Below are 23,815 nucleotides of genomic sequence, written 5' to 3'. Positions count from 1 at the left end.
TTCACAAGTTATTCAAGCCTGACCATTTACCCTTGAGCCCAGTACCCATTCAGCTAACAGTAAGTGTAGCAAAGAAATGGTTGCAAATAAAAAGAAAGAAACATTGAATCATGACTGAGCAGTTCCTACATCCCTGCCCCCAGGGTGGGGGTGGGGGGAGCCCTGCCACAGCAAGCTCTTGGGGGGCAGCTCAGTCCCCCACAAGCCCCCATGGCAACAGGACCTCCTTCCCACTGTGTTATTGCTGCAGATATTTTTAACAGCAACACTTTTTCAGTGCTTTTTGGAGAAAGATTTGTTAGTTAAAATGTGGCATATTGTTGGGTGGTTTTTAAAGAATTGGAAATAGCCACAACATTTGGGTTGTGGCTATCTCAGTCCTTGAAGACATGAAATATCAAGTAAAGGTTTGTAGGTGTTTTGGCCTGTTCTGTCTTCCACAGTTTTTAAAGAACAGCAATTAGGTTTGTTGCTGAAATGCAGTAAATGCTTTATACTCCTTTCCCCAGGTCTTCCTATCTGTGGACATGGCCTGGCCCTTGCTGGCCTTCATGCCCTGTCTTTACTCTGGAACGGGCTGGGTGTCAGATTATTTTATTCCACGCATCCATAGTCCCTCTGCTTCTGCCTCACAGCATGACACAGTTGTGCTTAGTTAACGCATTTGTGTAATTGCTGGTTTAAAGCCTGTCTTCCCTCTTCGCCTGGCAGCTCCAGGTGGCAGGGCCGGCTCCTTTTCTTCACAGCCACATTCATGGCATGTACAGCCTCGCCTGCTCCGGGGGTAGCTGCCCAGTGGACATTGTTGAGCCAGTCAGAATGGCCAGAGGTAGTGGGGACAGATTGGAGCTCCTTTGCCTAAGAGTTTGAGAAGGTGACTCCTAAGCAACTCTGCAATATTGGGAATCTTGATGTTGGTTTGTCTTGGCTTCAAGTCCCGGTTCTGCCACTTAGTGTGATTTTGAGCAGGTTTCTTATGGAGCCTCAGTTTCCTCTCCTGTCAGATGGAGTTATTTATATGTAAGTAGCTACCCTGCAGAGCTGGTGTGAGGGTTCAATACAGTAATGCACGTGGAGCCCATGGAACGATGCCGGCACACGGACAGCTCAACTAAGTGTTAGTTGTTAGATTTAGATTGTTATTATCAGAATCTAATGGGGTGCGGTGGCTCACAGCTGTAGTCCCAGCCTCTCAGGAGGCTGAGACAGGAGATGGCTCAAGACCAGGATCTCCAGCCCAGCCTGGGCAACATAGTGAGACCCTGTCTCTTAAAAAAAAAAGAAATAATCTGCTGTTGCTAAATAGGCACTTAGAATGGCACAGTCATTTCTCCTCTTGTCTTCAGTGCCCTGTTAATTTCTTTACAAATTAAAAAAATGTCAATAGCAGTCTTATTCAGATACAGCTTCCTCCATCCCTCCTTGCCTTGGCAGGTGCCTTGCTCTGGGGCACACATCAAAGCTGTTCTCTCCGCTGGGTGGCCTAGAAGGATTAGTCTTCCTTTGCTGCTCCTTTCTTCTAATTCCCTTCCCCGGCTTCCTCCCACCTGGGCTCTGTGTGTGGCCTTCCTGGAGAAGGGCAGACGCCAATGACTCCATGTCTAGGCAGAGGCCTGGGTGCCTGCACTTCTTGCCCTGTTCTTGGCCTTGCTGTGCTGGGCGGGGGCATGGGGTGGTGTTGGGCATGGGGTGGGGTTCTGGCTGAGGCAGGGCTCAGGGCCAGGCCTAGGCAGAGCTGAGCAGCTCCACTTCTTTGAGATGGTTGTCAGCATCATACCTGCTGCTGTCCCGTTAGTTCCCCGTGCTGCTGCTGTTAGTCACCTCCCTAATGGAGCTGGTCTGTAGCTTCTGGGACAGCTGATTTCCAGGGGATTATTTGTATTACACACTTTAATGCTTTTTAATAGCAAATTTTTAATTAAATGGAAAGTCCTTTTGGAAGCGAGGGAGCAGCAGCTGCAGCAAGACTCAGCGTGAGGCACTGACTTAGACCAGAGGTGCGCAAGTGAGTGGGGCGGAGGCAATGGCAGGACTTCGAGAGGACTTGATTGAGTGTATATGGAGTGTGCCTAGGCTAGTGTTTACGGGAGGAAGGCAGGGGCCTGGCGCTGGCTCCTTCCTCCTGTCCTAAAAGCCCCCTCTGTCATCTGCAGGCCTAGGGAAGCATCTTGTTTGCCCAGGAGAGAATGTATATTGGATATATACATTATATCCAATAATGGGAGGGATATTGGAAGTATCACCTGCCTTTGATCCTGTTCGCAGAAATACTGAGATTGGGATGGGATTTTTGGGGTTGAGTCACTAGATCAGATCAAATAGTGTAGGTAAGGGGATGCAGAAACAGTCTTGAGGCCCTGGCTCCGGCCCTGGCAGGCTTCGGAGTCCTCGGTCATCAAGGGAGGAGAACAAGGGGGCTATAGTGGTGGTTCAGTGCCTCGGGACTGTGCCGGCTGGGTTGTATATTTTGCTTTCTGAATGATCTTGCTTCGTGGGGAGGGGACATAGGGAAGCACCTCAGTCCTGAGGAAACGTGTGACACTGGAAACAGAAGCAGCCAGGGCCCACCCAGGAAGAGACATGGCCGTTTCTTTGTCTCCTGGCACTGAACCGGTTAGTTTGGTGTCAGGCCATTCCTGAAGTGCTCCATGAGGTGCGCCTGTAACTGCCAAGGCCTGGAGCAAAGGTCAAACCGAGGGAGGCCTTTGGAACAGAGGTTCCCCATCAAGAGAGTTCAGGTGAGGGGAGGGATAGGACAGTCAGCCAGAGCGGAGTCGTGTGTGCATTAGAATGATGCTCAGGGGTTGGCATTTAACCCAGAGGTGGCTTTGTGGGCAGAAACTTGAAGAGGAGACCTCAGAAGACTTCAGGTTGGTTTTTTGCCCAAGAGCTTTGGAGGCAGGGAGCAGGGAGGGATTCCGCCTGCCAGCCTTTTTTCACAGCTGGTGCATCGCCCGAGTCTTCTTCCTGTGGCACCCTCCCGGACCTGTCTGCGATGCTGCTTTAGGGACATTTGTAAGCGGTCTTCCTTTTGGACACCAGGGCTTTGTTGCCTGAATATGGGGGCTGCCCCACGTTTCTTATGGGAAGCAGTGGTGTAGACTACAGTCTTTGGAGTCAGGTAGCACTGGATTCACATCTTGACCCACCACTTAGAAGCTCTTTGGCCTTTGTTAAGAGACTTTGTGTCCCTGAGCCTCTGGTGCCCTCATCTGTAGAATGGGAATAACATTCATCTCAGGTGGTCGAAAGGAATAATAAACTCCTCAAAGGCAGGCACTCTGTCTGTTCCTCCTGAATCCCACTACCTAGCATGGGGTCCAGCACATAGTAGGTGCTTGATAAATGGTTGCAGAATCAGTAATGTATGCAAGAGCCTAGCACAAGGCCTGGCATAGTAAGCACTTAATAAGCTGTTATTGTTGTCATTGCCTGAATGTGTGCGTGGCCTTCCAGGCTCGCCATCCATTATCCTGCACCACGTGCCTTCCTGCTGAGCTCTGCCTTTCCACCTTCTTCCCCACCCCTTAGTTCTGCTCCCATTTACTGCTCTGGAAGAGTTCTCTGGCTTTCCCATCTGGTCATTGTTGTCCCCTGCCGTCAACATTGCTAGGTGCTGCTCACGCTGCATCTCACCATCGTGCATCATATCCCAGGACCACCTTCTCGGAGACCAGCCCTCTGGGAAGGTTCCGGCTTTTCTCCGTCTTGACTTCTTAGCCATGAAGCTTTTCTCTCTTGCCTGAGTCTGAAGTGGCAACCAGAGCGCCAGGCTCTGGCTTCCAGGTTGCATAGCCTTGCACTGGGGGGCACCGGGCACGTCGCCACTTCCCCCCACTGCTCCTTCTGGAGAGCCCTGTGAGCCCGATAGGATGGGGCAGGGGTGGGGCTGCTGAGGAGGAGAAGCCTAGGATTTCCGAGTTTTCTCTCTGTTAATCTCTGTCCCCATCTCCTCTCTTGCAGTGCGCCTCCATGACAGTATTTCTGAAGAAGGGTTTCACTACCTCGTGTTTGACCTGTAAGTGCCACTTTCTGAGGGTGTGGGGGCCTTTCCCTCCAGCTGACTCAAAATGAAGGCTCAGGAAGAGGCCTAAACAGGCTCTCCAGCCTCTGCCCAGGGCCCCCTCCTTTGTCCGAGGGAAAGGATTTGACTGGGGCAGATTGCTGCCCCCACCAAGGGGGTCTCCATGTTCCCCCAGCGTCCCCCCCAGGGCTCTGAACCCCAGGACAGCGTTCCTCTCGCACTTCTGTTCAGCAGCACACCTTGCACAGATGCCTTTGTCTTGTTTCTCAGTGTGCTGTCCTTAGTGAAGAAATAAAATACAGCTCTTTGCATGGCCTTGAAAATCCTGAGAAATCAGAGGTAGCTTTCATTAGTCGGAAACCAGGCTCCATTGGATTGGGTCTCTCCTCCACGTTGGTTGTGGTTTAATGTCTTAAAAGTGGCTCTTATCTCCTGGACACTCCTCTCCAGGATTCTCAGGGTTGGGTCTCTGTGTCATTGGTCTCATTACTCTTCAACTTCAGTAGTAGCTCTGTCCTTCCTGGGCAGCGATATTTTAGTGTTTATGTTGGTCTCAAAGCTGTGACTTTTGGGGTAGGTTGACTGTTTTCTCTTAGATCCCTGTATCCTCATCTCTGCCTGACTATTAGTGAATCTGTGGATTTTGGAAAAAGAAATGTCCGGAAGGAAGGGAGGGCCCATGATACCTCAAGGAGAATCCGGGTGTCACTGAAGGATCGAGTGTGTTCTGAGCTCTCAGATGAAATGCATGGGGAGTTGGGATTTCTCTGAAAGCCATTCTACAGGGTGACCCTGTTTCTTCTTGGACATTGGGGTTGGACAAAGGACCCTTTCTGCCTCTGACCCTCTTCTTCCCATTGGTTGCAGTGTTACCGGCGGGGAGCTGTTTGAAGACATTGTGGCCAGAGAGTACTACAGTGAAGCAGATGCCAGGTAGGATGAGGGCCCGAGAGTTCAAATGTAGCTCTGGAGTTTAGGACTGAAGGAAGTCTTGGCCACCTTCGGGGGCCAGCACTGTACCTGTTTCAACAGTCTTTGGAGAAGATCAGAATAGCTCTTGTCTGGTGAAAGATTCTGTTGAGCTGGGCTAGGGCTGCATACTGTGGGTGATATTAGAAGTTAAAAATTCAGCACTTCCTCGCCAGGCGCTGTGGCTCATGCCTGTAATCCCAGCACTTTGGGAGGCTGAGGCAGTTGGATCACCTGAGGTCAGAAGTTCGAGACCAGCCTGGCCAACATAGTGAAACCCTGTCTCTACTAAAAATAGAAAAAAATTAGCCGGGTGTGGTGGTGTGTGCCTGTAATCCCAGCTACTTGGGCGGCTGAGGCAGGAGAATCACTTGAACCTGCAAGCGAAGGTTGCAGTGAGCCAAGATCATGTCACTGCACTCCAGCCTGCGTAACAGAGCATGACTACGTCCCCCTCCCCCTCTAAAAAAAATCACTTCCAAATGAATGTTTTACAAAGCTTTTCCAAGTCTCCTTTACCCTGTGACCCCAGAAATACTCTTTTTTGCACTACTGTATACTTGCCACCATGCCCAATGTCCCCCTCTGCCCTTTTCTTTCCTTTGACGAATTCTCGTGTGCTCAAGCCACTGTGCTGAGGCTCTGGCATGACCCAGAGGTGCAGAAGACATGGTTTCTGTCCTGAGGGAGTGGAGAGTTCTGGGCTAATAATCCAACCATAGAGCCCCGGGAGCTTTCAGCCTCTGTCACCTTGTCCCTAGATCACCATGACCAGCCTCGCCGTGGGGCTCCTCCAACTTGAAGACCGTTCCCCGGCCACATGCCTCAGCCTCTGCCCTCCCTGGAATCCCTGGTGCCTCCCTCACCCACGCTTTCAGGCGCCTGTTCAGCCTGCCTTTCCCGCCTTGGCTCTTCCCCCAGCCTCGCTTTTCTGAGAGGGTGATGTCCCTACAACCTGGTTTTGATCATCCTGCCTGCAGCTTATCTGGCTTATGTGGCAGCTCTGGCTGCTTCTGGAGAGTGGGGGAGTGCAGCTTCCTCACGAATTTCTCAACCCTGAGAGGCCAATGTTTGCTGATCAACTTCAGATGCTTCAGCCTCGGGAAGAATTCTCAAGTGGGGAGATGAATTCCAGTGCCAGCAGGGGAGGACCAGGCTCTGGGACGGAGGAGGCAGTGATGGCTCAGGGAGCCTGCGGGGAGGAGGGAGAGCTGTAGGGAGGGGGCCCTGAGGGGGGTGACTGTACCAGTGGGCTTGGCCTGGCTCTGCTGGGACACTTCGCACTTTTGCCATTTTTGGCCAGAAGGCGCTCCCTGCTAGCCCGGCTCTGTTCTAATTATACATCTCTGTGGAGACTTGCTTCTATAGCTCAGTCTTAAAGTTTCTGTGGCCCACTCTTGGGCTGTGTCCTATGGGGAGGCCCGAGTTTCAGCCCCCAGGGACCCAGTACGACCCCTTGGTTCTTGTGGGATCCCCAGCATCAGATTTTAGGAATCGTAAGTCCAGGCCACCCAGCCCAATACACTGGGATGCTCTGCAGATGTGCTCAGTGTACCAGATAGTGCCTGATGATGGGGGTCTATACTCTAGGCCAAGTTCTTCAGCCTTGGTGCTACTAACGTTTTAGGCCAGGTACTTCCTTGTTGTGAGGCCTCTCCTGTGCATTGTGGCAGACATTTAGAAGCATCCTTGGCCTCTGCCCACCAAATGCTGGGAGCACCCCTCCTCCAGTTGTGACAACCAGAAATTTCTCTAGGCATTGCCAAATGTCCCCTGTGGCGGGGGTGGGGGGAGGGGCGGTGGCAAATTCATTCCCAGTTGAAAACCACTGCTCTAGACTGCCCCGGCTCCCTGTCAGGAGTTTGATGACAGGGATGGCAGGATGGTTTGCAATGTGGACAGTCTGATTTGCGTGTGTGACTGTGGCTGGGCGCAGTGGCTCACGCTTGTAATCCCAACACTGAGAGGCCAAGGTGGGTGGATCACTTGAGCTCAGGAGTTCGAGACCAGCCTGGGCAACCTGGTGAGACCTTGTCTCTACAAAAAATACAAAAATTAGCTGGGCACGGTGGCTTATGCTTGTGGTCCCAGCTACTGGGGAGTTTGAAGTGGGAAGATTGCTTGAGCCCAGGAGGTCAAGGCTGCGGTGAGCTGTGTTCACAACATTGCACTCTAACCCAGGCAACAGAGTGAGACCCTGTCTCAAAAATAAAATAATAAAATAACTTTGGGTTTTTTTCTCTATGCAAAATCATCAGAAGTGCTCCTCAAATGCCCTGTTTGGAAGCTCTTAAGTACATTGTTTCTTAAAGGTATCTATGTACTTGTTTTAGCTGCCTTACTGGATGCCAGACCTCAGGGCAGCTATTGGGTCTTGTCCATCTTCATATCCTAGGCACTCAATAAACATTTAGGGAAATGAATGAGTGCACCCACCGCCAAAAGTAGCTTAGGTTGTTTGGTTGGACTCTCCTTCCTAAGTTGCCAGCACAAGCCTCTTCTCCAAGAACAGAGTTACTATATGGAGAAAGGGAAAGAAGGAAGGGATTGGATGGTCTCTTCTTCCTCAGGATTCTGGGCTGTCTCCTGATCTCTTGGAAATGAATTGGTTGTTAGACCTTTCCAGTCAAAAGGGGGTGAGGTGAACCCGTTGTAGTGGTGATCCTAGAAAAACCATTGAATCTGCCTGGGCCTCGGTTTCCTCTTTCTTTAAATAGGTTGAACAAGATGATGTGCAGGGTCTAAGGTTCCAGCGGCCGTTAAGTAATTCTCTGTGAATCCATGGCCCCTTGTCACATGCCTTAGTCTGCAGCATGTGGTTGTGGATGTGGATGAGGTGGTTTAACCCTGCACTAACATTTCTTTTCCTTCTGCTTTTTTAGCCACTGTATACATCAGATTCTGGAGAGTGTTAACCACATCCACCAGCATGACATCGTCCACAGGGACCTGAAGGTACTACCCAGGCTCCCCTCCTTGCCTCTGCTCATGAAGTGTTGGCGCCACCTGGTGCCAGATAGTGGTACTGCATAGGCCCAAACTAGGCTTCCTCTGGGCTTCAGGGTGGGTGCTCACAGGGTTCTCTGTGTTTCTTCTGCAGCCTGAGAACCTTCTGTTGGCGAGTAAATGCAAGGGTGCCGCTGTCAAGCTGGCTGATTTTGGCCTAGCCATCGAAGTACAGGGAGAGCAGCAGGCTTGGTTTGGTAAGGGTGACCCTGTCTTCCCAGAATGCAGCCCCCGCCCTTCCTCCTCTTCCTGGTCTGCCCTCCTCTATTAGAACTAGAAGCCAGACCCTTAATGGTCCTGGCCTCCTCAGAGACTGGCGGAGGGTGGGAGGGTACAGAGATCTCTCTTGGCCGTACATGACTTAGTACAGCAAGTCTAGCTGTTGTCAGCACTACTTTCTTGCTGCCTCTGGGAAGGAGCTGGAGTTCCTGGTAGGCATACGGCTTTGCCCTCTGGTTCAGATTCCAGGTGCTACAAGAAGCCCAGCCTGTCAGCTCTTGCTGCCCATGGGCTGAGAGTTTATGTAGCAAAAGCAGCAGGAATGAGATGGGACTTGGGGGAAATGACTGGTGTGGATTTAACGAGAGAGAAAGCGGGTTCAGTATGCCTCTGCCCTCTCTTCTGCTACAGGTTTTGCTGGCACCCCAGGTTACTTGTCCCCTGAGGTCTTGAGGAAAGATCCCTATGGAAAGCCTGTGGATATCTGGGCCTGCGGTAAGCCCATTCCACGCTCTCAGCTTTTCGCTGTTAAGGGCCCTCAGCTTTCGATGATGGCAAGAAAGAGGCATCACTATTCCTTATGGGTCACTCACGTGCCTGGTGTATGTGAAATTACGGTGTTTGCCCCTGGGATGGCTGTTCCCATCACACCCTCCTCCCTGAGTACTTCTGGGATGACACTGTATCCTTCTTGGAGAGGGATTTTCCCACGCCTTAGAGGATGGGTTGTGCCTAAAGAAATCCCTGGTGTGACTTGGTGACGTGAAGTGTGAGGCATAGCAGGAGGGGCTAGTAGCATAGCATTATCGGCTGGCATCCACTTCTGACTCTGGTATGGCCCCTGCCTTTCTAGGTGGCTCTGAGCCCTGCATGGTTTTTCTTGGTTCCTCAGGGAAGTAGGCGACTGACCCCCATGACCTGTGTGTTCTGTCTCGTAGGGGTCATCCTGTATATCCTCCTCGTGGGCTATCCTCCCTTCTGGGATGAGGATCAGCACAAGCTGTATCAGCAGATCAAGGCTGGAGCCTATGATGTAAGGACCAGAGAGCCGGGCAGCCAGGCCAGGAAGGGCAGATGTCCTGCTCTTCGGGCTCTGTCCAAGGGAACAGGCTTGTTTAGTGTGTCACATGATACAGGGGGTGTCAGGGGACTTTGAGGACCCAGGGATGGGCATCCAGGGCCCAATTCTTGCCACTCTGTGTCCCAGGGAGCAACTTTCTTTTGCACAGCCTTCTTCATAACTAAAATTGAGGAGCCCACTGAAGTCCTTTGATCTTTACTTGCAAAGAATGGAGCGGCCTCATTGGTGTGCTGCGTAACACAGGGACAAAAGGCCTAGAGACTCCCTCCACTGCAGTGGTACCTTGGACACATTGCTGAGCCTCTGTTCCCTCCTAAGTAGAGAGCTGGGCTTAAACCAGAGAATGTTGGAGTCCCCTTCCTGCTCTGATCTGATGTTCTGGCATTCTAAACATGACTGTTCTGTCTTTCCCAGTCTTTAAGTTGACACAGGTTCTGGGATAGCCCCAGGGCTTCTCCAACTCTGCCAGTCACAGCTTTAGATACCACAGAGTATCCCAATTACAGTAGTTGAGTTGAAGACAGAGCCAGTGTTTCAGGGTGTGAAGCTCACCAATCATATTCTTCTTCTCCCTATTCCTGCTCCTTAGTTCCCATCACCAGAATGGGATACGGTAACTCCTGAAGCCAAGAACTTGATCAACCAGATGCTGACCATAAACCCAGCAAAGCGCATCACAGCTGACCAGGCTCTCAAGCACCCGTGGGTCTGTGTAAGTGTCTTTGCTAGTGGCCAAGGAGCCCAGGGGTGTCAGCCTTCTGCGGCACCACCCCCTCCTTCTTACCAGCAGAGATTCATTCTGGGCCCCAAGCAATAACTGAGCAGGCGGGCAGAGGACTGTTGAGGGCCAGAGTCAATAAATGTCACCAGGGAGACTCGGGAGGCTGATAGGGCCGGTGGGCCGCTACTCCTCTCTCCCCCACTCATGGCTGTCAGGCTGGGATTGGTTCTGTTCTTGGATGAGGGCTCAGGTTGACCCTTGCGGACTCCAGGTAGCCAGTGATAGAAAGCAGCTGGCAAAACCCAAAGTGAATTCCCAAGCTGGGGTTCATACTCAGATCTCAACTCCACTGGAGCAGTGACCAAGATCCAACAAATCAACAGAAGGGGTCTCTGATCATTAAAAGCATAAAAGCTGAGGCATAAAGCTTCTGCGCTAAAGTCCTAGGAGAGTCCTCTAGGCTCTCAGTGTGGGTCGACGTACTCTGTTTTCAAACACAATTCTTTCAAGCTGAAATACCTACTTTCAGACAAAGAAGAGGATTTGGTAGAGTTAGGCATCTTGACAACCACGAGGCATTATTTATCTGTCCATTCTGTGTTTATTGAATACCTCTTTGGTGCTGGTCACTGTCTGGGTGCTGGAGATACAAAGATGAATGAGGCATGGTCCCTGCCCCCAAAGATCATCTAGGGAGATAGGCACTCAAACAGGCAGTCATGTTACAATGTGACAAGTAGGTATAAGAATCTAATGAGAGTATAGGAGCTTCTACTGTTCCTGGTGGGTGGTGGGGTTAGTGAAGGCTGCATGGAGGAGGTGACACCCCTGTCCTTGTTCTTGGCAAATAATGAAGTCCTCAGAACATTAACCTGCAGACGGAGTTTAGCACAGTGAGAGGTTATGGGAAACTGTGGTGAGCTGAAGGAATGTTGAGTTGTTTGGTTGTTGATGAGGCTGCAAATATCAGAATGCAAGAGAATGAGGCAAAAGATTCCCTGACATACAAGTTTCTGCCTAAGGAGTTTGGATTTTATTCTGAAAACATAGGGAATCATTTAAGGGTTTTAGAGAAGGAATGAAATTTGCATTTAAGAACACTTTGGAAGTTGTGTAGAAAATGAATTGCCAGGCATGGTGGCATGTGCCTGTAGTCTCAGCTGCTGGGGATGCTGAGGCAGGAGGATCATAAGCCCAGGAGTTTGAGGCTGCAGTGAGCTATGATTGCACCTGTGAATAGTCATTGTACTCCAGCCTGGGAAAGATGGTCAGACCCCACCTCTTTAAAAAAAAAAAAAAGAAGGGAATTGAAAATTTTTAAAAGAAAAGGGCTGGAGACAGAGAGCTCAGGAAGCTTTTTTAATAGTCGTAATAGTCTAAGCAAGACCAGGTGAAGTCTCAGCAGAGGGTAAGGATGGGGGAATGTGCAATGTGTTGAAATTCAAGAGATATTTGAGAGAACCTAGAGGATTTAATTATCTCCAGTTGGATTTGGGGGATCAAAGAAGAGAGAGGCCAGGTTTCAAGTTGGTCCCTGAGTGGAGAGTTGTACCCTCACTGACCCAGGAGAAAACCAGAGGAGGAGCTTGCTTGTGAGACAAGATGATGGTTTTCTCTTTTTTTTTTTTTTTTTTTTTTTGAGATGGAGTCTCGCTCTGTCGCCCAGGCCGGAGTGCAGTGGCACGGTCTCGGCTCACTGCAAGCTCCGCCTTCCGGGTTCACACCATTCTCCTGCCTCAGCCTCCCGAGTAGCTGGGACTACAGGTGCCCGCCACCATGCCCGGCTAATTTTTTGTATTTTTAATAGAGATGGGGTTTCACCATGTTAGTCAGGATGGTCTCGATCTCCTGATCTCGTGATCCACCCGCCTTGGCTTCCCAAAGTGCTGGGATTACAGGCATGAGCCACCGCGCCCGGCCAAGACGATGGTTTTCATTTTGTGCCTACTGAGTATGGTGTCTGGCAACCTCCAGCCAGACACATTCAGTGGGTGGTTAGAAATATGGTCCTAGAGATTAGAAAAGAAGCTAAAAATTGGAAATCCAGGTTGTAGTCATTTCTGTGTAGTTGATAGTGAGGCTGTAGAAATAGCCTCTTCCTATGCTATAGATGTGCCTGTTCCTATGCTGGTTGAGTTCTTACGGTGAGCTTGCATTGGCTGTAGTAGAGAAGAGACGGCCACTACACACCAGCATTTAATGACAGGGAGAGTTAAGGGGCCCAGAAAGGGCACTGAGAGTGAGACCTTCCAGAAGACCCAGAAGCTAAGAAACAGGGGGTCTCAGTGTCAGGAATCAGATGCAGAAGAGTCCCTGATTAAGTTGGGGAAGAATCCCCTGGCTCTGACCATTAGATGCCATTGTTTCATCATTTCACTGAGACAGTGGAGAGAAAGATGGAACCCTGTTTTCAGTGAGATGAAGAGGGAGTGAGGGTGAGGAGGGGCATGGGGAGCTAGGCATTGAGGTGGGAAATAAATGGTGCTACTTAGATTAGGATGGGCCAGGGGAGCTTTTAATGTAAGGCTCACACCTGTAATCCCAGCACTTTGGGAGGCCAAAGCGGGTGATCACTTGAGGCCAGGAGTTCGAGACCAGCCTGGCCAACATAGTGAAACTCCATCTCTACTAAAAATACAAAAAATTAGCTGGGTATGTTGGTACACACCTATAATCCCATCTACTTGGGAGGCTGAGGCATGAGAATCACTAGAACCCAGGAGGTGGAGGTTGCAGTGAGCCGAGATAATGACATTCCATTCCAGCCTGGGTGACAGAGGGAGACTCTGCCTCTAAAAAAAAAAATTTCTTTTTAGAGATTATATTGGTCAGGAGCAGTGGCTCACACCTGTAGTCCCAGCACTTTGGGAGACGAAGGTGGGTGGATCACTTGAGCCCGGAAGTTTGAGACCAGCCTGGGCAACATGGCAAAACCCCATCTCTACAAAAAGAACTTTAAAAATTAGCTGGTTGTGGTAGCGTGTGCCTTAGCTACTTGGGAGGCTGAGATGAGAGGATCACCTGAGCCTAGAGAGGTGGAGGCTGCAGTAAGCCGTGATTGTGCTACTGCACTCCAGCCTGGGCAACAGAGTGAGATGCTGTTTCAAAAAAAAAATTTTTTTTTTTGTTTAAGGAGAGGCTTAACTGTAATCTATAGAGAAGAATCTAGTCCAGAGAAAAGAGTTGAAGATCCTGGCTAATTGAGGAAGTAAAGGTTTGGACAGCAGAAAAAGAGAGGGGGATCCTGAGCCAAGGGCAAGGGGTCCACCCAGGGCATGAGGCGTGATCCCCCTGAGACTCCTATTAGGGTGGAGGCAGGTGAAGATCGGCTTGTGAGTGGAAGTCTGAGCTGAAAGGGGTTCTTGCTGATGACCTCTCATTTTGCTTTTGGAGAAATTTACACCGAGGAGGAGGTGAAATGAGAGACTTGGGGAAGGTAGAGAAGGTGGGGAGAGTTGCCTCCGGACCTGGAAAGAGTGGGCCAAGGGTGAGGGAAAGGATGCAGGGAGGCCCCTTAGTGTTGTGGGCACCTGGCTGCAGGTGCCAGGATTTGTTTTTCTGACAGGCTGGTGAAGACAGCAACAGCAAGGGGAGAGGGCAAGCAACCTGAAACAGGCACCCAAGAATGGGGGAAATATTCTGTTCTGGGGTCATTTTTGCGGGCCCTACCCTCTGCAGTCCTGTATGTCCTGAGCCCCTGAGGACATCACTATATTCTGAAATTACATAATGATGCTGGTATTGACAACTGAGTCATTGAGGAAGTGTAGACTATGTCCCGTGGACTCTGTTTAAGGAGGCCAGGAAGTTAGCAGTAAATACACTGAAGACAAATTTCCATCCAAAAAAGGCCGGGCACAGTGGCTCACACCTGTAATCCCAGCACTCTGGGAGGCCGAAGTGAGCAGATCACTTGAGATCAGGAGTCCAAAACCACCAGCCTGGCCAACATGGCCAACCCCGTCTCTACTAAAAATACAAAAATTAGCTGGGTGTGGTGGGATGTGCCTGTAATCCCAGCTACTCGGGAGGCCAAGACAGGAGAACCTGGGAGGCGGAGGCTACGGTGAGCCGAGATCGCACCACTGCACTCCAGCCTGACCGACAAAGCGAGACTCCGTTGCAAAAAAAAAAAAATTACATCCAGAATGATGAAAAGAATTGATGCTTCAAGGTGACGATCCTCAGCTTCTGACATCACGGCTTCATTCAGGACCTTGCTGGGGGTGTATTGAGAGGGGCTCTTGGAAGGAAGGAACGTCCTCTGTAGAGAGCAGGAACCCTGCTGTTCTCTCGCTGCCGAGCACCTGGAATGCAGTAGGTGCTCAGTAAACAGCTGCCTAAGGAGTAACTGAATGAGGATCGCAGCCCCCAGGGTACTCTCCTGTTCCGTAGCCTCTGTTTCCCAAGGAAGAATAGGACGGTCTCTCAGCAGCCCATCTAGCATCCATTACGGCGTTCTCACGTTCATGTTGTCCTTATGTAACCTTGAGTTTGGGGTAGTGCTTTTATTCTAAAAGTGTTTTCACATCTGTGACCTCATTTCATCTTCAGAGCAACTCTGGGGTGGCTGAGTGCATGACCCTGTCCTGGGCATGGTATCGGTGCCAGGACTGTGGGAGGCACAGAGGATCTGGGCTGGGGCTCACAGCCTATCTGTTTGGTTTCTAGCAACGATCCACGGTGGCATCCATGATGCATCGTCAGGAGACTGTGGAGTGTTTGCGCAAGTTCAACGCCCGGAGAAAACTGAAGGTGAGTGTCGTTTCTGGGCTGCCAGCCTCCTTGACATCATGGCTTGCACTAGTGTGGCTCCTGCCCCATTTCAGAAGGAAGCTCCCTCCTGGCTGGAGCTGGGCTCTGAAGGTTGTACATGTCGCAGGGGAGGGGGCCCAGAGGCCTGATGTCTTCAGGCTCTAGCCAGGACCTGCCTTTGCCTGAGACCAGCCTGCCCTTTTCTAGGGTCTCAGTGAATTCACAGGACCTTCCTCTTTCCCCAGGGTGCCATCCTCACGACCATGCTTGTCTCCAGGAACTTCTCAGGTATGTTTTCCCGGCTGTGTACTTTGCTTATGCCGAGGTGAGTGCATCAGGAGTGGGCTGTTGCCATCCTGGGCACCGCTGGGTTTCCTCGGCATCCTGGGCCACACCTTGACCAGGGCGAGTGAGGATCCTGTTTTGAGGGGCTGCTGCTGCTGCTGAGTCCTGCTCCTGAGATTCAGGGGGCTGGACTCACATTTGTGAATTCTGTTTCCTAGAACTTCCCAAGGAGTAGCCTGCCCAGCTTGCTATGTACCTTGTTTCTCTGGATTCTTATTTAACTCTCTGAAGACTCTCAGCACTTTACAGATTTTAGCCATTCTAGGATCTTGGAGAATGTGCTGGGGGAAGAAAACAGAGATGAGGTACAGCCAGTCTTCTCAATTGCCAAATTGCCACCATTCATTTGCCTGCTGGGACGATCTCTTACTTCATTTTGTCCAAGTGGAGATGACTAATAGAAATTATTCCAGATGTTTAAACCTTTTGCGGCGACTTGTGCTTAAAATATTCCCTGTGATACTAGCTATAGAAGTGAAGAAATAAAGACCAACAGGAGAGAGGGAAAGGAACTTGCTTAAATTTGCATAAAGAATTGGGAGAGGTGGGACCAATAATTTGTAAATCACACTTGACATTTCTTTTTAAGATGCAAGACACTCCACTCCCCTCTTGCCCCCACCCTCACCCCAGCCCCTATTATTGTTTGCCTTCAATTGGGAAGCACAGTGGTTTTTCTGTGAGGAAAAGATTAATGTCGAGACTGAAGACAGAGAGTGCTCTACCCAGCTTGCCATCTCCCCCCGTTGTCCCTCCCTCTAACCCCTTGCCTCACTGTTTTGGTTCAAGACCCCCCTTCTCCTTCCCATAATAAGACTCCCTCCCCTGCTTCCCCTCTGCACCACCATGGAAAGGGGGTTGTGTGGGAGCCTAAGCCACCACTCAGTGGGAGCCGCTTCTGAATACCCATCCTGACGGGCTCGCCTGCGCTGGCTCCAGGTAACCCCAGGGCCTTGGCTGTGAGGATGCTGCAGGCAGGGAGCCTAGGGCTTCATGGTGTAGCCTGAGAGCCATGGAGCTCCGGAAGGCCAGGGCTGGATAGTGAGCCCGGGGCTGGTGGTGCCCTGCCTCAGGCCTTCTCCTTTGACCCTGGTTTGGGGCTTGATCTTGTGTCGTGGGTACCCACGATGGGCATACTGTGGTGTAGATCCACCTCTCGCAGATGGGAACGGGGAAGCGTGGCTGGCTGCCTCCGGTGGAGTTGCGACTGTAGTCCCACGCTTGCTTCTTGTGCTTTAATGACGCAGCTTCTACTTTCTGGGTCTACGAGCCTTTCCAGAGGACATTTAAGGGTGTTTCTGTGCTGCCCCTACAGCGAAGCTCTGTCCTCTCTCCCCTCTGAGTTGAAGAAATGTGAAGACAGGCTGCTGCTTCTCTTTTAGTCCAGCCAGTCAATAGCAAGGGCCCTGTCTTGTGGCCCCGGGCCTCCACGTCAGCCTCCCCCTCCATTTCAGGAAACTGGTGTCCTGGTTTCAGGAAATCGGGTGTTAGGGCAAAGCATTTTATTCATCCCTGTAGAGCCTCCTGTTCTTATTGGCCAGACCTAGACTGGCCTTTGATCTCACTTTGCCTTGGGTCAGAGGAGACAAACAATGCTGCAAGCATTCCAGGATGGCCTCTTCTGCCCTGACTCTGGGACAGGTGAGGACAGAGTTTGTCCGAAGCTTCTGCAGAAAGAGGTGTCTATGGATGCAATCGAGAGGGAAGGGCACCCGTGTGTTTCTCTAGGGCTGTTTTTTGAGTTGACCCCCAGTAGGAGATGTGGCTTATCCTGGACTCTAGCAGTTTGGCTAACAGCGAATCGGGGCCTCCAGAGTGTATTGCTTCAGCAGCGTTTGTTTTCTTTCTCGGGGCTTATTTCTTGGTCACCTTTCACCTCAGCACACTGTGACACACAGACTGAGAACGCTGCCTCTCCCGGCTACCTCCCTTAAGACAGGGACCTGTGTTTCTGAGGGGCTGGGGGCCATGGCGCTGGGGCCCACCAGTAAACTTAGCTGCGCAAGGGCCACAGACCCTCCCTGGGCCCCCCACGCCTGTCCCTCTAGTGTGTGGGATGTAGAGAGGGGAGAGGGCTGCTCTGCACCCCCAGCTCTCTCATCGTGGGCTCATTTAGCTTCTAGGGAGGGAAGGACTTGAAGGGAGGGCGTTTCATCACAGCCTTAAGCTAGGGCCGGGCTACCTCAGAAGGGGCACCTCTCACCGGCTCAGGCATTTCGCTGTGGACCCTCCCCCGGAGGGGGTCATGAGACAGGCACTGCAGCCCTCTCCATCTGGTGGGGACGCAGTGTTCCCAATGCCCTGGCCCAGCCCGGTCCTCCCAGGCCCCCAGACTGCTGCAGGGCTGGCTGCGCCTACCTCCTCGGCCTGCCCCTGGCGCTCCGCTCCCCCAGCTCGGCTGGCTTGGCCACGCCGCCTGGGCTGCGCCTCGCGCTGGGGCATGCTCGCTGCTGACGGCCCCGTGGCTTTGCGGGGCTCTGTGCACTGAGAGACTGTATCCCCTCAGTTGGCAGGCAGAGCTCCGCCCCCGCCTCGCCTGCCGCGAGCGCCGCCGGCCTGGCCGGGCAAGGTACGTGGCATGAGTCCTCCCCGACCGCCTGCCTCGGCCCCCTGCCACCCCACCAGGAGGGCCAGCATGCCGGGCCCACTCACCAGGGAGGCGAGTCCCATGCTTGCGGGCTGAGATGGGCATGCCAGACGGACTACCTAACTTGGCATCTGCGAGCGCATCGTTGTTACGGAGCCCCCTAACCAGCCATGCATGCTGGGCGCTTGCCAACTCTCAGGGGGCAGTAGCCTGGGGGCATGGAGCCGGGCAGCGGGAGCCTTGCCAAGAGCCCAATGCCCTGGGAGGGCTGTAGCCAACAGTGGGCCCTCAGAGACAGTGCTGGGCATTGCCCTGAGCTGCCCGGTGCTAGGACTAGATTTCTGCAGCACTGTTTAAGACCCCACAGAGGAGCCGCACTCCTCAAAATTGTGAAGTTTGGTGCTTGCAGGCCTCCAGGTCTGAAAGGCTCCAGAGTGCAGAAGCCTCAGAGCCAGCTGTTTCCGGGTTCAGATCCTAGCCCTGCCACACCCTGAGCGAGTCACACCAGCTGTCCCAGCCTTAATGTCCTCACCTCTCCAATGGGGATGATAAATAACGTGGTGGTGCTTAAGATCACCCTGTCGAAGGCTCTCAGCCCTACCTGTGCAGTACAGCCGTTACCTGGGAGCTCATAAGAAGTCCTAATGCCAGGACCCCACCCCCAGACAATAAAATCAGACCCTCGGGGATAGGATAGGTAATACGCTTTTTTTAAGCTCCCAGGTGATCCTAATGGGCAACCAGCGTTGAGAGCTGGCTGGTGAATGGAAAGCACTTAGTAGGAGGTCAGGCACAGGAGTCAACACATTTAAAAAACAACATTCAAACCCAGCACGACAAGATAAGATCAAAGATCTTTTTCTGGAGTCAGAATTCTTGTAATGGAAGGACTCCTGTTCTCACTGGAGAGAGATGGAACACAGCCTGGGGAGGAATGGCTACCCAAAGGGCAGGAGGGTGGCAGCAATAGTGACAACGATGGTGGACACTTACTGGGTACTTGCTATATGCCAGGCACTCTGCTAAGTGCTTTTCATGCATAATCCCACCAGATTCCCACCACTGTTTTGTGATGTCGGCCCTACTTTATCCCATTTTATAGATAAAGAAATTGAGGCTCAGAGAGGTTAAGTAACTCACCAAAGGTCACACAGCTGGCAAGTGGTGGAACCAAGATACAAACCCAGGGCAGGCAGTCCAGGTCTATCAGACAGTTGGGCTGATTCCATCTCCCTGTGCCTCCCAGACTCTCCTCCCCACTGTCTGCTGCCTTCCTGTGGCCTTTTGTGGCCAGCTGGTGTCACCAGCCTTCTGGCACAGAGCTCCTCACCCTGGAACGTCACCCCATGCCTGGCTAGAATCTGTTTGACAGCTCATTATTCTGCCGAGTCCTTCCTGCTCACAGGTCCAGAGAGTGGACACTGGGGAAAGGGTGGCAGCTAGGACCCAGTGAACGTGGTGAGGACCTGCCCAGTGAAGGCTTCAACCCCCTGGCAAAACCCTCCTGTAGGTGGTCCTGGTTTCTGTGTCTGTGTCTGTCTGTCCTCTGGTCTCCTGTGTGAACTGTGACACTCTGCTTCTTGAGAACACTCAGAAGATGTCTTGCATCCTTGCAGTTTGGCCATCCAGAGAACTTCCATGGCACCTAGGGATGGAGCCCTCACTCTTTTACCCTGGCACTCTGCTTCCAGGCCTGGGTGGAAGCTGTCAAAGGCAGAGTCCCCAGTGCCCCAGGCAGCTCCAGTACTGAGCATGGTTTCTCCTCTAAGTGTCGTGCATCCATGCCCTCTTCCACGCAGAGGAGATCCTGAGGTGCCACCCTGAGGGCTCTGACGCCACTCGAGATCCCCTTCTTACTGAGAGGCTATAGGAAGTGCCTCTTTTGGGGGTTTCGGGAGACCCTTGGCCCCTTGTCAGACACAGCACTGTCTTGTGGATCTGGCTGCCGGACTTCAGGTTGGGGAGAGGGTACAATGCAGGAGACTTTATTTTCCTCTTTGTTTTCACAGCTGCCAAAAGTCTATTGAACAAGAAGTCGGATGGCGGTGTCAAGGTAAGTGTCTCCAGCCTCTGAACAGACTGGCCTCTTTCTCCCCACAGTCACTATGAGAATTCTTGGCACCTGGTTCCCCCTTTCCCAGGGAATCTTCCTATCCTTGCTAGTCTGCTTTAAACCAGATGCCTTTGTGCTCAGAACAGAAGGTTCTGCTGGCCTGAGAGGGAAGTAGGGAGGTATTTTTCCTGGCCCTAGCTGGAAGGGAATGACTCAGGGGAAGTGATCCAAATCATAGTTTATACCAGAGCTGAATCTGGAATCTGACTTCAACACGGATGCTTCATCTCCAGGGCTTGACTCTGGGTTTTTTAGGTCATTTGGTTATCTTTCTTTTTTTCCTTTTTAGAGCACAAATCCTTTTAATCAAATGAAAGCCAAGTTTGCCTGAGTGATTCAGGCAGGGTATAGGGCTTGGAACCTGAAACCACTCTCCTTTTGGTCTTTTTCCTTCTGTCTACAACACTTTCAGATCCCACTGAGTGCAACAACCTCGAGCTTTCTTGACGCATAGGCTCCTCAGAAAGAGGCAAAGGCCATGGTGGATCACGGCTTGTTCCCACTGGGTGAGGGAGCTTTTCCCATGGGACTGGGGCAAGAGGAGGGACCTGGGACCCATCAGGAAGGAGCCCTGCTGGGAATGGCTGCTTGGCCAAGGTAGAGGAGAGGTGACTGGGGCTACCCACAGGGCCCAAGACATTCTGTAGATGCTTTGGGGGCAGAAAGGATCCTGGGGCTAGGGCATTGGGTAGGAGCTCATGCTATCTTGAAGCCTCCCAGCTTACACTCTAGACTAGATTTTCACTGGGCCTTTTCCCAAGATCTTGCGTCAACAGCTGAGATACACACACATGCCCCGTTCCCTCCCCACTCCCTCCTCTTTCCCTCATTCTCTGCATGCCTGCTTCTGTGTCCTTCCGCCCCTTGCAGGAGAGCTTGGGCTCCGCGCACACCCTCTGACATGGAGCTGGGGGCATTGTGCAGTCCCCAAGCTCTGCCCCTGAGCTAGATGGATGGAGCCAGGTGAGGAAAAGGGGCAGGTTTAGTTAGAGAGAGTGTTTAATAAGTACCTGTCAGTCAGATGTCCACGCAGCATTCTGTTCTGAGGGGTACACAACAGAGGTGTAAGAGGGGGTGTGGCTTTCAGTCGCCATAGGAAGGGTGCCGCACCTGGAGTCAGCTGAGCACTGCTAGTGGACCCACGTGAGATGGTTTAGTCCAGGAAGCTCATTGGAGACAGCGTACTGGAGAAAGCTGGAGGGACATAGGTGAGACTCACTTTGCAGTTTTACTTTTCTGCTATATGTTTTCTTTAAATTGAAAATATGGGTCAGGCTTGGTGGCTCACTCCTGTAATCCCAGCGCTTTGGGAGGCTAAGGCGGGTGGATCACCTGAGGTCAGGAATTCAAGACCAGCCTGGCCAACCTGGTGAAACTCCATCTCTACAAAAATACAAAAATTAGCCAGTCATAATGGCCGGTGCCTGTAATCCCAGCTACTCGGGAGGCTGAGGCAGGAGAATGGATTGAACCCGGGAGGCGGAGGTTGCAGTGAGCCAAGATTGCGCCATTGCACTCCAGCCTGGGTGACAGAGCAAGACTCCATCTGAAAATAAAAGAAAAAAGAGAAAAGAAAACAATGTGCCATTTCTGTAACTTAAAAAAAACTAATTATATTTGTATGGGTTCTCTTATACATATTGATGTTCTCTGCCCAGTGAGAACACAGGGTGTGTGGTAGAGGGATGTCAAAAATATGGTTGGATCAGTCTTATCGGGCAGAATTGGAAGTTTCTGTGTCAGACCATGGGAAATACCATAGGCCACTGAGCAGGGAAGCTCTGGTGAGAGTGCTGATAGAAATGATTTGGCAAGCCGGGTGCGGTGGCTTCACTCCTGTAATCCCAGCATTTTGGGATGCTGAGGCAAGAGGATTGCTTGAGTCCAGGAGTTCAAGACCAGCCTGGGCAAAACCTTGTCTGTGAAAAAAAAAAAAAAATTAACTGGGCATAGTGGTGTGCATCTGTAGTCACAGCTACTTGGGAGGCTGAGGTGAGAGAACTGCCTAAGCCCAGGGAGTTCGAGCCTGCGGTGAGCCAAGATCAAGTCACTACAGTCTCCAGCCTGGGTGACAGAGTGAAACCCTGCCTCAAAAAAAAAAAAAAAAAAAAAAAAAAAGATAACCTGCTGTGCCCCCAGGAGTTGGGAAGGCAAAACTTAATCTACCTTTTAAGGTGTTTACAGTGGGAGAGACACAAGGCAGCTACTGGTTCTATGGAGTCTGCTAAGGTCTCAGGGAGGGTGCACCTGGCAGGTGCTGCGGGAACAGACAGATAAACATCCAAACAAGGACAGGAATCTTCCGGAAGGAGACAGCCCAGGAATTGAGCTTGAGAGAGTAGCTGGATTTTGCTGGGTTAAGGAGGAGACAGGAGGGGAGGGATATTCCAGGCAGAGGGAAGAGCGCATGTGAAGATACATGAGGTTGAAACAGCATGATGATTCTGGGAACTTCAGTACCTTCTTTATGGCTGAAGGGAAGAGCAATTGCATAAAATGAGACCTGAGATAAAGCAGTGACTGCTGAGGTGGAGGGGAGAGGATGGAAAAGGCACCACTACGGAACAGGTTTCTAGCCAAACTTTCTAGATAATACTGGTCTCAAAGATGAAGGTCATGTGCAGCCATGTAAGATTAGCCCAAGGAGCCAGCTCAAACCATGCACATCCAGGGCCCAGCTTGGAATTCATATTCTGGAGGCCTTGGCTGGGAGGCAGAATCTGTGAATTTTAAAAACACTTTCATGAATCCAAAGCACATGAAGGTTTAAGAGTCTGGTAAAGGCAAAATTTCGGGGTTATGTGTTAAGAAAGGGCTGGAACAAGAGTTGGCAAAGGAAACAGAGGAAGGACAGAGAGGTAGGGGAAAAACAGACGTGTACAGCAGCAGCAGCTCTCCCAGGAACCCTGAGGATGAGGGCTGGGCAGACACATCATTAGGTAAAGGCTCTAAATGGGGACATGCGTGGGGAACCTAGCCCTGCAATGTGTTGTGTGTCTGACCCTGACATGTGCTCAGTAAATGAGTTTTATGCCACATTCTTTTGAGAAAAGAGCTTCAATATCATGGTGGGAACCAGAGGCCAATGATCACCCAAAATTAAAAGGCCAACCGCATATTCACAGCAGTTGTGATGGGAGGGGTTAATATTTTTATTGAAAGAGTTTCTGTAACAAATAATCCCTCTTAAAACCCAGTAGAGGCTGGGCGTGATGGCTCATGCCTGTAATCCCAGCACTTTGGGAGGCCTAGGCGGGCGGATCACGAGGTCAGGAGATCGAGACCATCCTGGCTAACACGGTGAAACCCCATCTCTACTAAAAATACAAAAAATTAGCCGGGCGTGGTGGCGGGCACCTGTAGTCCCAGCTACTTGGGAGGCTGAGGCAGGAGAATGGCGTGAACCCAGGAGGTGGAGCTTGCAGTGAGCTGAGATTGTGCCACTGCACTCCATCCTGGGCGACAGAGTGTGACTCCGTCTCAAAAACAAAAAACCCAGTAGATAGGCTAGGTGCGGTGGCTCACATCTGTAATCCCAGCACTTTGGGAGGCTGAGGCGGGCCGACCAGTTGAGGCCAGGAGTTCAAGACCAGCCTGGCCAACGTGGTGAAACCCCATCTCTGCTAAAAATACAAAAAGTAGCCAGGTGTGATGGTACATGCCTGTAGTCCCAGCTACTCGGGAGGCTGAGGCAGGAGAATCACTTGAACCTGGCGGGGCAGAGGTTGCTGTGAGCCGGGATTGCGCCCCTGCACTCCAGCCTGGGGGACAGAGCAAGACTCCGTCTCAAAAAAAAAAAAAAAGGAAGATAGATGATCAAAGAAAATAAACTGACAACCTGAAAACGAGGAAGTAGAACTGGATAGCAAATGTGGAAAAATTTCTAGCCTCACTAGTATCAGAGAAATGCAAATTGAAACAAGGTGCCATTTTTGGACTCTTTAGTTAGTGATGATAGTGAAAACCAGAATGGTCTTTTCTAAAACAGCCTGTGT

At 51.4% G+C, this 23,815-nt stretch overlaps 1 protein-coding gene across 22 annotated transcripts in view; it reads left to right on the top strand.

Moving 5' to 3' along the window:
* Positions 1-23,815, top strand: part of CAMK2G (calcium/calmodulin dependent protein kinase II gamma) — a 61,836-nt gene that overhangs the window by 17,380 nt on the left and 20,641 nt on the right. For 13 of the 22 annotated variants that reach the window (XM_030798408.1, XM_030798406.1, XM_030798418.1 and 10 more), the window contains exons 4-13: positions 3,964-4,018; positions 4,892-4,957; positions 7,876-7,948; positions 8,094-8,196; positions 8,630-8,713; positions 9,157-9,251; positions 9,889-10,011; positions 14,692-14,775; positions 15,021-15,063; positions 19,717-19,760. In XM_030798408.1, coding sequence (XP_030654268.1) covers positions 3,964-4,018; positions 4,892-4,957; positions 7,876-7,948; positions 8,094-8,196; positions 8,630-8,713; positions 9,157-9,251; positions 9,889-10,011; positions 14,692-14,775; positions 15,021-15,063; positions 19,717-19,760 — 770 coding nt within the window. Of the gene's footprint in view, positions 1-3,963; positions 4,019-4,891; positions 4,958-7,875; positions 7,949-8,093; positions 8,197-8,629; positions 8,714-9,156; positions 9,252-9,888; positions 10,012-14,691; positions 14,776-15,020; positions 15,064-17,626; positions 17,690-19,716; positions 19,761-23,815 lie in introns of all 22 variants that reach the window. The other 9 variants (XM_030798403.1, XM_030798400.1, XM_030798401.1 and 6 more) reach the window with 1 other exon arrangement.

This window comes from Nomascus leucogenys, chromosome 18 (genome assembly GCF_006542625.1).
Source record: "Nomascus leucogenys isolate Asia chromosome 18, Asia_NLE_v1, whole genome shotgun sequence".
NCBI classification, from domain to species: domain Eukaryota; kingdom Metazoa; phylum Chordata; class Mammalia; order Primates; family Hylobatidae; genus Nomascus; species Nomascus leucogenys.
Note: the sequence above shows the minus strand (reverse complement) of the source record. Positions and strands in the feature narration are given on the sequence as shown.